General features: G+C 37.1%; 1 protein-coding gene across 1 annotated transcript in view; it reads right to left on the bottom strand.

The window, feature by feature from the left end:
- The window catches only part of GPC4 (glypican 4), a 102,373-nt gene that overhangs the window by 25,553 nt on the left and 62,495 nt on the right, over window positions 1-14,325 (bottom strand). The window contains exon 2 of the mRNA XM_016133534.2: window positions 8,021-8,179. Within this exon, the coding sequence (XP_015989020.2) occupies window positions 8,021-8,179 (159 nt within the window). The remainder of the gene's footprint in view (window positions 1-8,020; window positions 8,180-14,325) is intronic.

Genomic DNA, 14,325 nt, shown 5'->3' on the forward strand with positions numbered 1-14,325 from the left:
AAAGCAGTTCAACCAAAGCTCTTCTATTTATTTACTTGCCTCCAAATGGATCAGCTGCTTCTTGTTTATGCCATGTCTTCTTAAGAAGTCAAAGCTAATAGCAGAGGCCCAAAGTGAAGTGCTCAGGACTCCCTGGAAGCTGCACAAGCATTTTCAATCCAATGCAACAGCCAAAGCTAGAGCTACAATTGGTCACACTTCAGATAACAACTCAAAAGGCAGAAAACCTTTGTTAATACAGAAATGTGTGTGTTTTATCTGAGCTCTTGATTTGATTACAGTAAGCTGGCAGTAGCTCATTCTCATCAAGTTTCGCAGAGAGATTATAAAAAGAATTAGAAAAAATATCCGGGATTTTAGTCTCCTTCACATGGAAGGAAAAGAAAATAGAATTGTAATGGAAAGAATAACAGTGCTTTCCAACTAAATCAAATAACATTAGCATAATCTGGAATGAGCATTGGATTTGCTGGAAGGCCAGAAGGCCTCCTATCTTTTTCTATACTTTCTTAACTACTCATCTTTTGAAATGTTGCCAACTATACTGTAGCAGAGGTTTTAAAAGCAACAAATTTTAAAAATATGTCTTAATGAATGAAATCTGAGGTGAGGATTAAAACCCAATCTTACATGTATATTATATATTTCTATGACACATTTAAGACTTTTTTAAATGTGAAAACATCTCAGGAGGTCTTTAGTAAGTCAGTATGGCCTTGCAAAGGACAATAATAAAACCATGTAGCTAGAAAATAGTTAAGGTCAGGGGTTAGTGAAATTCCAGAAATTTCAGTTTAGCTCATGACCATAAAGTAAAGTATAGTTGGATAAATTTGTCTTTTAAGGTGAATGGCCAGTTTGCTCCCACTGAGGTCATTACTTTCATAGGCATGTGAATTCTAATGCCTTCAACTCATGGAGCCTCTGCATTGGTTTTCCTAGTGGTCTAATGAAGGGCCAATATGAACTATGGAAAAATTTCGGTCAGTGATTAAAACATAGATTTGGCTAAATCTAACAAGTGCTTCATGCCCTGCCTCTGTGAAATGAGAGAAAACAAGGGGGCTTTAAGGAAAGGGTGGCCACTCTGATTTACAGTTGGCCCATGTGGATGGATGGAACAGACAATTATTCCTTTTATGTGCCTCTTAAGCTAATTCAGAAAATTTCTACTATTATTCAAGTTAACAAGCTTCAGGCTCATGGGAAGGTTTTCAAAGACCTGGTGCAAGTAGCATAGAGTCCAGAAATGATAGGAGGAAAATAGAGGGTACTATACAGCAGCTAATTAACATCTTGTAAGAACTTTCACTAAAGCAGCTGGTCTAGTCACATGTTTAGAAGATTCACAGAATATTTAGCACTGAAAGGGTCTTTAGAGAACATCTAGTTCGACCCCCTCATTTTATGGATGGGGAAACTGAGACTAGTTAATTGCCCGAGGTCACAGCAGAACCAAGCTGACAATTTAGTGTGCTCTGCCTCCTGTCCAAAGTTGCTATATTTGTTCCTAACATGACAAATTAAAGTTTTCCCAGGAGACTAGCTTCAGACAACATCTCTATTTCCTTAAGAGTTATTTTAAGGTGCAAAATATCTAGCAAACAATTTGATTCATGGAATTGTTAAGCAATAATTTATCTTTGTAGTTGTTACATCATTTTTACTATGTAGTTCAGAAATACGTCTAACAGCAGCTCTAATCTTAATCTATTTGAGTTGCTTGACATAATGATGCTTCTTTTAAAAACAACTAGTTTCTCACATTGAGGGATGTGACACATTTCAGGGTGGGTCTTTATGCTGCGGTCCCAAAACACGGATTATACCCCACTTCTATTATTTCTATTCCCTTTGCCAAGCAATTCTTTCAAAGCTCCCTGAACTGATGTCCGATTAGCATATTTATGAGAAAATTGATTCAGCTTTGCTAATTAGCAGTTCTACTTCAAACGAACAACAACAAAAAAATCCCAGAACTGGCCAAGAGGGGGAGCAGCTAGCCAACTAGCTCTGTCACTACCATTTTCTAGTTTTGTTTCTAGTATAGTATGGCAGATTTCTGGTACTGAATATTTAAGTCAAAGTGTGGATCAAGATACTTGTGCAGGAAAATAAAGAGGTGACTCTTTAAACACTGAGGTACAAGTTTCAAATATGGAAAACCTGAGACATTTGTTGCTGCTTAAGGAAGTATTCTTCTATACTTCATCCATTTCTGAAAACACAGATACACACATATAGACACACATAGTTTACACCTTAAAAATGATTTATAGACGTATAGTCTCTTAAGGTACATAACAAATAGAAAATTAAATTTGTAAAACAAAAAAGGACATTAGAGATAAAGGAGCTAAGGTATCTGGCTCCAAAATACCAAAACTGAAATTTAAACTCTGACTGGAGATCATTGAGGTAGAATTGTTTTTTAAAAAAATGGGGAAATTAGATGATTTCTGGTTAAGGGTTAATCCCTAAAAGGCTTCAAACCTTATTTTAAAATTCATAAAAAGTTATTGATCCTGCCTTAGAAAGAAGTAGAATCTCATAATCATGATTGAAAATTTTTTTCCTTTTGTTTTGTATTTTTGTTTTTCTGGCTTTATTAAAATAGAATAGATGATTAGTTGCTTGTGTTTACATTGTACAATTTAATGTTTTTTTTTTCAATGATAGTTGGCATACAACAATATATTAGTTTCAGTTGTACAACATAGTGATCAGATATCCACATAACTCACGAAGTATTTACCCGACTAAATCTAGTACCCCTCTTCTCCCTTACATATGTGTATAACACTGTTGACTATTTTCCTTATGCTACACTTTATATTTCCATGCCTATTTTGTAACTATCCATTTGTACTATGTAATCCCTTTGCCCTTTTCGCTTTCCCCCCAACACCCCTCCCATCTAATAGCCCTCAAAATATTCTCTTTATCTCTGAGTTTATTTCCATTTTTGTTGTGGTTTATTTATTCTTTATATTCCACATGTATGTGAAATCATGTGATATTTGTCTTTATCTGACTTATTTCATTTGGCACAATACCATCTAGGTCCATCGAGGCAATATTTTTTTCTTTTTTTTTTTCTACAGTGACATTGGTTAACAAAATCCAATAAGTTTCAACTGTACACTTTAACAGTAAGGCATATATATATATTTACACTGTGTGCTCACCTCCTATAGATTTCTTTCTGTCACTGCATATTGGACCTCCTTTGCTCATCCCCCCTACCACATACCCTCTGGTAACCACTAGTCTATAGTCCATATCCATGAGTCTCTGTTTGTCCTGTTCATTTGTTGCTTTTAGGTTTATACACAAGGCAATATCTTTTTCCATCTCTTTCCTTTTACACTATGTGTGTCTTTTAATCTGAAGTGAGTCTCTTGTAGACAACATATGTAGAAGTCTTGTTTTCTTTCTTATCCATTTGGCCACTCTATCTTTTGGTTGGAGCACATAAGCCTTTTCTGTTTGAGGTACTTGTTGATAGGAATGTAGTTACCACCATTCTTTATTCCTGTTTTTGATACACGTTTTTTTCTTCTTAAAAAAGTACCTCCAACACTTCCTGTAATTCTGGCTTGGTGTTGATAAATTCCTTTAGCTTATTTTTGTCTGGGAAGCTCTTTATCTGTCCTTCCACTCTAAATGATAGCTTTGCTGGATAAAGTGTTGTTAGTTGTAGATCCTGAGTTTTCATCATGTTGGATATTTTGTGCCGAGCCCTTCTGTCCTGCATAGTTTCTTTTGAAAAATTAGCTTCCAGTCTTATAGGTACTTCCTTGCAGGTACCTGCTTTTCCCTTGCTGTTTTTAATATTCTCTCTCTGTATTTAACCTTTAGCATTTTAATGATGTGTCTTGGTATGGGCCTCTTTGGGTTCCTCTTTCTTCATACTCCCTGAGCTTCCTGGGGTTGTATGTCTATCCTTCACCAGGTGAGGGAAGTTTTCCATCATTATTTCTTCAAATAGCTCTTCAACTTCTTGTTTTCCTTCAGGTACCCCTATGACATGGATATTTTTACATTTAGTAGTGACCCATAGGCTCCTTGAATTATTATAGTCTTGGCTTCTTTTTTCTTGCCATTCTGATTGAGTGTCCTTGGCTTCCCCATCCTCTATAGAGGCCATTCTATCCTCTTCATTATCCACTCTGTTGATTCCCTCTAATATACTCTTCATTTCAGATAATGTGTTCATTTCTGACTGATTCTTTTAGAATTTCCATTTCCATATTTTTTCTTCTTTGTTAAAGTTCTCACTGAGTTCATTTACTCTTCCCCTAAGTTTACTGAGCATCTTCATAACCAGTGTTTTGAACTCTGCATCTGTTAGATTGCTTGACTCCATTATTTCTGGATCTCTGTTCTGTTCTTTCACATGGTTTCTGCTTCCTTTGTCTTCCCATTTTGGCTGCCTTTCTGTGTCTGTTTCTATGTACTAAGCAATGTTCCTAAGTCTCCTGGTCTTATTAGCATGGCTTTGTGTGGTAGGTGTCCAGTGGCACAGTCCTAAGGGGGGTTCAGCTGCAGGCCAAGTTTAGCCCCAGCCTGTGCCCTTCTGAGGCCATCTGTTAAGATTCAGCAAGCCATTCACAGATGCTATGCTTTTGGTTCCTCAAAAGGCCATGCAGGAAAATACGGTCAGCTGCCACCAGTGTCTTGGAGTTGGCTCAGCAAGGAGCACTAGACTCTCCGAGGACACACCTGGATGTGGATTGGGTGGGACTGCAAGTTGGGGAAGGCAGAGTTTCAGGGAATCCTCTGGGCAGAGTGACCTCTCTTATCCAGTTTGATGACTTCTCAGCTATGGCGGTACTGTGTCCGCACACTGGGAGTGGGGAAGGCTCCACAGAGGAACAATGGATACCATCAGCACTTTTGCCCTTGAGAGTCTCGCCTCTGCCCTCACTCTGACATCTCAGCATCCCCCTGTAAGTTTCTGGTGACTCCAAGCAGCCAAACCAGCACTAGTGCTCAGAGTGACCAGGTCAGGAACTGCGAAAGTCTGCTCGTGGACATGTCCCCTTTAAGGGGCATCTGCAAGTGTTGCTGCCACAGCCTCTGTCCCACTCAGCTGCTGGGGACCAGGAAGCCTCGCGTCCTCACCCCATTCTACATCCTCCCTTTGCAGGGTGATTTCTTATTTCTCTCCCTAGTTGTAGTGCTTCTATTCATCTAGATCCCCGGTGACTTTCCTTGCCGTTTGCTCCATGTTTCCTTCTCAAAGTAGTTGTTGTTGCCTCTATCAACTATGCCATTTTTTCTGTCATCCCTAAAGTTTTGATGACAGGGAAAATTACCTGGACTTAGGGTTACCACTTTGAATTTATAGTGTATACTTGGAGAATGCAAAAGATGCTCCTTTGAAGTTGCTTGACACCATAGCTTTACACGTGTCCCTTTGCTATTTCTTCAGTGCTTGTCTTCAGCCTTCTTTGTGTCATCTTACTGGCCCCATCTTGGTTCTCCAGCTCCTATCTTGTCATTATACCCAATTTCTTCTCTTTCCATTCACATTAATAACCCAGGGTTTGGTTTTTATAATGGCTTGGACAATTCTTTGACTAATACACCCTATCCTTGGATTTCTGAGAGTAAGACGGCCCCCATACAATTTCATTTAACATCCTCTTTAGGCCTTGAGGAGTGTTGCCAGTTCTTAATTGCCATCCTTAAAAATCAATCAATCCATCAATAAAAGCAGCACCCATTTGAGGATTATGGTTTGTTGGATACAAGTGAACTGAAGTTTTACTATAAAAACATTTAACTGTCACAAAAAATCTAACCTGAAGGAAGTGTACAATATATCCCAGCTCTGTTCTGATTTCTGGAACGAACACGTTTCAGCAAGTACTTCAAAAACTTAATCTATGCTCACTTTATTGTCTATGCCATATTTTAATTTGAAGTCTTAAAAATCCATTTCATAATAATATTTTGTGACTATTTTTGAAACTGATAAACAGTGTTAACACATTGATTGAATGTGAAGCCTAGTAGGAAAGGGCAATAGAAACTGTTTCTTCTATCCTTTTTTCAAAATATATGTTAACACTTACTGATAAAGTTTATCTGTATGGCTTTTTAAAAACTAAGCATTGGAATCATATGAGTAATGCTATAAAACCATGGGGAGCAAGAAGGAGAAAGAATAGCCAAACCATCAGGCTCACAGACAAGAGAGGTCACTGTTTATGGGTTCCACACTAGAAGAAGACACATCTAACAAGAAATGGGGAGACTCGGAGGAGGTGGCCTTGGAACCTGGAAACAGCTGTATCTGTATTGCATCATGCTACCAACAGGCTAGCTTTTCTAAAGAGCAGGAACTTTTTCCTTCTAAATTCCATTATTAATCCCCCAAGTAGTACTTTTTAAATAGCATCTCATCTTGAGTTTTCAAAGGTGACCATATTATTATCTAAGTTTTCTCCTCTGAATAAAAGACAATGCTTTGTTACTGTATTGAATGAGAAATATCATAGTCAAGAAAATACCCTTCTTTTCAATAATCATACAAATAATTTAGTGACCAATACAGACAGAGGTTGTTTAATGCCTTTTTCCAATAACACCAACCTTCATATGGTGTTAACGCATTGTTAAATATGCTTTATAGCTATAGCATGTATGTTAAGAAATATAAGAAATTTACTTCCATCTATCCATGGGAAAGAGATAAAATTAAGACTAAACAGACAGTACTCTGCATACAAGTCTGCATACAAAGTGTTGGAAAAAATGGATACAATATATAGTATGCTACATAGAAAAAATTTAGTTCAACTACATTACAAGTAAAATATATTTCCATGGTATATAGCCTGGGAACCCAACTAACACTTATTAAATTGGTTATAATTTTCAGATAACGAATCTCAAAGCCAATATTTGAAATACAACCTATTCTTTAGCTGAAGACTGCCTTCTTTATCAAATCTAATTTAGTCCAGCTTTACACCATGGTAACGAGCCCTTTGCAGAAATATTCAAAGACATTTCACATCTCGAAAATTTGCCTTGTACATCTTCACCACACATAATGTCAAAAAAAAAAGCATGCTTCAAAGGTACTATGTAATTAGAATGCCCTTTAAAACAGGCACAAAGAAAATAATTCCTATTAAAATTAAATCTGCTTCATAACAATTTTCAAACTGTGTGAACAGCACCAAAGAAAAGACTCCTGAGATGTTTTGGACCACATACTCTAGTTTTTAAAATCTGTTATCTGTAACATTGCTTCAGATATTATTGAAGTGCCTCTCATTTTGCTCATATTGACTATGTCTTCACTATTAAAGTATGTGTGTGAGAATCCATGTTTTGCACAGAGGACTGAAATGGGTTTGGTCATAGCTTTATATGGCTAGATTAAGCTGGAGCCCTAGTTAAAATGAGGCCAGGGAAGGAGACCAGCTTAACGAAGACTACAGTAGCTACTTCTGGGCTGCTGCTGCATGGAAACTCAAGAACTGAGCTTTAATCCTGTCTATGTACTATAGAGCTTCTAGGAATTCTAGTTGTCTTTGGGGAATCCATTTGAAATTTAATTTGAAGCCTAGCATCTGCAATCTCTATGGTTATTTTGACTAAGTTTTCAGATGCCTGCTTTTTATTAGGAAGATTTTTTAAGTGACTTGCATCAACAACACTATTCCGTATTCACTGAAAAAATGAAAGCACTTATAATACTTTAATCTATGTTTTGGCTCCTTGTGACCATATTTCCATAATGCCTACCATACAGAATCTAGCACATGTAGAAAGAGTCTAGCAATAAAGCTATAGGGCGAACTTGTCACTGGGATCCCACAAGAAGGAACACCTTAGGAAAAAATCTTGAACAGTGACTGAGATAAAAGAGAAGCTCTGAAAAAGCAATTGTATAAACTTAACCACCAGCTCTTAAAGATGACTTGAATAAAAAGCGCAAAACAAATTCAGGAACAAAGCAAATACTGATGATTACTTAGAACAAATTTCCAATACATACCATCAAACTTCTTGTAATGGGAAGCAAAGACGGCTTGCAAATGATTGCACTGTTCGCCGACCACATTTTTGAACTCATCTTTACTTTGCATGCTGTACTTCTCCTCCATCTCTTGAGAGCAGCAGGTATAACCCTGAGGACAGATCTTCAAATGATCACCTGAAAGATAAAATGTAAGATAATCCATTATATTCATCAATTCCAAGAGGGAAGAGTTTGATTTAGGTACACATACTCTGCTTCATTTCCATCTGTGAGGTTCCTGCAAAGGCCTGGGCATTGTGGGTATGGAAACTTTCATTAAAAGTAAAAACACTTATTTACTTCTTGGAAAAATAATAAAGCTATCTCTGAAAGACAAAAGAACATTCCAGTCAGGAAGTCTGCTAAACCATAGGAAAATCAGTGTGGCCAGTAAAAAGATTATCATTCAATACCAACCCAAGTCAGTTTTATAAGTCTTTGAGATTCTTTGCGAGTCACACAAATGAGACACAGTTGTTTAGCTTTGGGAGTTTACAATCCAAGAGAAGGTATCCTTAATGATGATTTATAAAATGTGACAACAACCGAAAACTGAACAAATATGAACAATAGTTATACTGGGAGAAAGCAAAGGCATAAGTGCTTTTCAAGGAGCTGTCGGCCAAGAGGAAACAATGGGAGTTCATGTTGGATAATTTGAGTGTATAAGTCAAAAGGTGATGTTAAAGGATCCTCAATTTTAAGATTTTCTTATCTAGCATCTTCTGTGCAGATGTTAGACACTCTATTAACCTTATGATTCTGTGAGGTGGATCCCAATATAGACCAATGGCTTCTAATAAATGCAATCTTTATGTAGTAAAGGAACCCTATAAGAGAAATGTCAAAGACATATTCACTCCACAGTAGCTCAACCCACAAATTATCTCCCTCCCCTACACCAAATGCATTTTGCTTGTGGTTTGGCCATGAGGGTTTGGAGGGCTTTTTAAGAACATATATAGATCCCAAAGTTCACCCACACCTCTCCCTCATAATGACCAAGAGATGTGATGCTACTCAAAAATTAACCACCAGGTACTATCATTTTAGTTGCTCCAAGATTAACTGGTGTGGTGTAAGTACCCTAGTATAATTTTATACAAATGTTTATAAGCATTCGCTTTCATGTTCCTTCTGCTATTTCTTATTTCTGTCCATGTTCCATGTAAGACAAAAGATATCTGAAAAGAATCAAGATCTCAAGAACTTGGGAACAAGTATATTGAAGACATATGAGCCTATCAGTGGTTAAGTGTGTATAATAAATAAAGGAATAGAGAATGAAGAGGCAATCTCTTTAACACTAAACATGGGAAATGAATTAGGCCATGAACTCCCCTTTGCTGCTTCTTGGCTGTGTGTGCTTAGAAAAAATGTCTTCACCTGAGACATATCAAAGTGGCTTTGGGGAGGGTGGTGACTATTTCAGCTAAAACTGAGTTGGCAACTTACTTGACTAACACTAGGATTGTCGACTGCACATATGCAAATAATTACATAATCATATATGTATTCCTGATCATTCTTCCTTCCTGGCACTTAAAAAGTAGTGTTACTGTCAGACAAGAAGGGGTATACAGCATTAAAGGACTATTTAAGGAAGGGGGAAGGGAAACGATCTTCATATAACTTCTTCATCCAGATCTGCTAAAAGTCTTTTTGGCATTTTTTGAAACCCTTGGTCAACAGATACTTCTAACGAAAGGGTGTGTGTTTGTGTGTGTAAAAGAGTTTAGAAACTGTGAAGCTGCAGAGTATCTTAGATCTCATTAGTGAAAGAATGGTCGCTAAGGCTCAGCTTTCTGGCAACACCTTTGTTACAACAAAAAACAAAACTCCCTCTTCACTGGCTTAACAAATTTGCAGCAGGCCTTTGTAACTGGCACATATAATTGACAGAGAGATACCCAGTTGTCTCTTGGTTACAGGTTGAGGATTTCTTGCAACACGGTCTTAACACATAAAATGTGAAGGACCCCAACTAGTACGGTGCTTGCCACAGCTGTATTAACAAATCCATATCATGTTCACACCACACATAGAAAATTATCTGAATGCTTAGAATAAGAACTTAAGACACACAAGGCTATTTAAATGAATTATAATAAGGGAGCAGGTACTTGTTAAGGGTTATCACAGGCTGGTTTCCAAGCTTCTGCAAAGATTCTGCTGTGGAACGTACTGAATTTCCAAAGCAAAACAATAAACAAATTTGGAAAATAATCTGTGTTCACCAAATCTTAGCAGGTTCACACATATAATATAAACTAAAAGGTCACTTACTGGATCCTGCAAAAATAGGATTCTAAGTCTAAGGAAAAACATCCCTTTCCCCCACCCCCAATGCATACATACACAGACATATATACCACTTAAAGCCAATAAATTCTGAGACAGCAGAATTTTATATTGAGGAGACAACCTTCAAAAACAGGTAATAGTAATAAAAGTTTTACTGGTAAACCTGCTGCAAGTACACAGCATCATTTACACTGGCATATACAAAAAGCCCAGCAGGGCCCATGTACTCTGCCCTTTTCATATCCACCAGGGGCCCTCAGCAGGACCTCATGGAGACCTGCTTATATCTGAACACTGAAGTACATCATTGTTTTGGCAATACCTAATAGAAAAAAAGGAAAAAAAGAGTCCACTTTCATTTTAGAGAGAACTTGCCAGGAAGACTCTGTCTAATGGTGAAAGGCTTGCCTTATGTAAAGGACAGCAACAGGGTTGATACTTGGCTAATGTTTCTGCTGGCAAACAAGCTAACTCCAGCATGCCAGTTTTGCCTGTATAGCCTTGAACACACCACTTATTCTGCACGCATTTCTAAAAAAGTATTGCTTGAAAATGTAATTTGGCATTCTTGCCAAAAGCCTTGCCTGAGACATACATGGTCTAAGACATACTTGGATTAAATTAAATCCCAAGTTTAGGCTATTAGGGATTCAGTGCCATTTCCAGTCTCTAATGATGAGAGAAGTACAAGGAGGGAAAAGTAGGATGGTCATGGTATATTTGAAAATGAAATCATAGCTCCACATTCTAGTAAGAACTCAAGAAACTCATTTGACTTCTAAAATCTGACTATTTCTACTTTAAGCACCAAAAAATGGGTTATATTAAGAGTCAGGGAATATATATTATTTAAAGGACATAGTACACATGTTTGAGACTGATTCTAAAATGCTTTGCCTGAATGAGAATTGCCTTTTTTCTTTCTGGAGCTCTCCTTTCTAAGCTTGGTGATCCTGTATATTTCTCATTTAAGAAAAATGTCACTTTTTTTTCTTTGAGAGGGTTGAGCACAGGGACAACAAATCTGATATAAGACAAGGTAGACAGCTACTACAGAGGAGGCACTGAGCACAAGGATTCTTTTAAAGGGCCCCAGGTGATTCTGATACATACCCTTCCATAAAAATTATTACTTAAAAGGCTTAGGCATTAGAGCCACAGAAGAGCTAGAAATAGTAGTAAACCAGTTATTCAAATAGCTCAAGTGAAGAGTGGGCTAAAATCCACAAGTATTTGTATCCGTATTTCCCTATTTCAACTTCTTGCTTCCATGTATAGGTTGTTCTCCACGTATCTCTTCCAGTCCCTTAAAATATTCTTGTCTGCTTTCCTCTTCATTCTATCCATATTGTTCTTTCTTACCCCACTGCATATAACATGAAACTAAAAAATTTTTTTTATTTGTTATACTTCTTGAGAGTTCCTTGTTCTTAATTTAAAAAGCAGGTGAATTGAATATTTTATGGTTTTCTAAATTAAGCACCTAAATTAAGTTGCTTTTTATACATGGCTCTGAATAGTTTTTTTTTTCTTTGTGGATCAGTGGCCCTCAAAAGAAAAAAAGGTCCCCTAGCCCTGTCCTTAGGAGGCTTGGATGAAATTCAGTGAAGCATGCTTTTAAAGCTTAACTCCATGGTATTAAAAAAACAAAACAAAATCACGAGAAAGAGACAAACTTTTTTCAGTTACACTAGCTTTATGTAATTTCCTCTTAGTCTTAATATCAATGCCTGAGTTTCAGAAGTTGAACAAAGACAATCACAATAAATTAATACTCCATCCTGCTAAGAGTGTACTGGTTCTTTTTTTTATGAAGCACTTCAAATCAATGGTTAAAGAAGTAGGCATTAAACATGAGAAATCTATTCCATCCTTTAACAGAAGTCTGTGGTGAATAATTTGTGGAACTGTGCTTTCTCATTTTATTTCATTTAGTCCTCTCACCAAAGGCTGGCTCTGGTGTACAAATGGGGTACAACTAATGTCCATTTATTTCCAGTTGCTCATAATCCACCTTCCCATAAAACATGTTATAAATGGTAGATAGGGGCTCATCCCATCCTCAGCTTATTAACTATCAACTTGACAATTTTTAACTATGGCTTACAATCATTTTATGCATCTCTCTTGGAAAATTCATTTTGAAGTCCAACTAGATGCCAAGAAAATGTCTCTCAGATCCTCACACATTTTGTGTGGGATGGTGATAGAGGAATAGTTTTAATTATTACTAAGGTGTCAGTATTCTGTACCTGTAGGAGATAAAGTAACTCTCTAGTGGTTACTCGCCCTCTGGAGTCCTAAATGGAGGAAACCGTCAGCCAGAAACATTTATGGGACACAATGGAAGAGAACCCAGGTTGGCCTGTGCTAGCATGATTCCTAAGGCAGACATTCTCTGTACCACACTTGATTTTACTGATAAAACAACCAAATGCCTTTGGTAAATAATAGAGACACAAACTGCACCCTAAGGGTAAGGGTTACAGGAAGGAAATTTGGGAAGAACACACTGAAAAGTACTTTGTAAGAGACTATATGATTTTGCATTGGCCTTTCTTGTGGAAATGGAATGCCTCACTTGGGTTTTAAAGAAAACTCAGCTCCTTATGAGGGGGTTTTAAGTAGATTTAAAAGGTTCCAAATACTTAACACTATTTGGATCTTTCATTCCGCAGTAATAATGGTAGTCTAGGGATAAGAAGACTGATGTGGGGAGTCAGGAATACGGATTTGAGTCCCAACTCTACATGATTCACTGTAGACTCTTGGGAAAGTTACCCACTGGAGCCTTAAAAGCCCTGTGTAAACAAGGTATCATTTTGTGTAAATATAAAACACTGCAACTGTAAAACAAAGATAAAATGAAGACTATCTATTATACTCTCATAAGCTACTGAAGTTCTCTATAAACAGACCTTCCTTACTACTTGTACTAAGTGAGGGAGAGGGGCCAGGAGAGTAGTAACCTCTCTTCCAGCTAGTTCAGAAACATCAAATTGGAAGTAGAACGCAGTGGGGTAAAGATGACCGGAAAAGAGAGCATCATCAATTAGGAGCTGATTGGCATGCCTAAGTGATGGTGAACTCATGACAACCAAGTCAAGACATTGATCTAAATGGCCATTAGAAGTAAATCCCTGGGAATCTAAGGAGACATGATGATGAAATATAATGTGGTATCCTGGATGGGATCCTGGGATATAAAATACATTAGGGAAAACCTAAAGAAATCACAAAAAACTTACATGTAAATGTTCATAGCAGCATTATTCATAATAGCCAAACACCCAACAATGGATGGATAAACAAAATGTGGTATTCATACAATGGAATATTATTCAGCTATAAGAAGGAATGAAGTTCTGATACACAGCTGGATATCGAAAACACTATGTTAAATCAAAGAGCTCATCACAACAGCCCAAACGTTTTATGATTCCATTTATGTATATGTCCAGTGGATTAGTGGTTGTGGGGCTAAGGGGGAAGGGTGGAAGTTGGGGGAATGGGAAGTAAGGAAGGGGGCTGCAGCTAAAGGGAATGAAATTTCTTTCTGGAATGATGAATATGGTCTAAAATTGATTTTGGTGAGAATGCACAATTCTGTTAGTACATTAACAACCATTGTACACTTTAAATGGCTGAATTGTTTGGGGTATGAATTATATTTCAATAAAACCGTTAGTAAAAAAAACTAAGGAAATCAGAATAAGGTATGGACTTGAATTAATAATAATGCATCAGTATTGGTTCATCCATTGTGACAATGTACCACACACTAATGTAAGGATGTTAATAATAGGGAAAACTGGGTGTGGGATATAGGAAAACTTTGTGCTATCCTCCCAACTTTTGTAAATCTAATTCTTCTAGGATAAAGTTTATTTTTTTAAAAAAGTTTTCAAAGTAAAAGGAATAAATACGTGGTGTGTGTGTGGGGGGGTAGGCTTTCATCAGTCTTTTTAAAATAGAAC

The sequence above is a fragment of the Rousettus aegyptiacus genome, unplaced genomic scaffold, assembly GCF_014176215.1.
Source record: "Rousettus aegyptiacus isolate mRouAeg1 unplaced genomic scaffold, mRouAeg1.p scaffold_m13_p_9, whole genome shotgun sequence".
Lineage (NCBI taxonomy): Eukaryota > Metazoa > Chordata > Mammalia > Chiroptera > Pteropodidae > Rousettus > Rousettus aegyptiacus.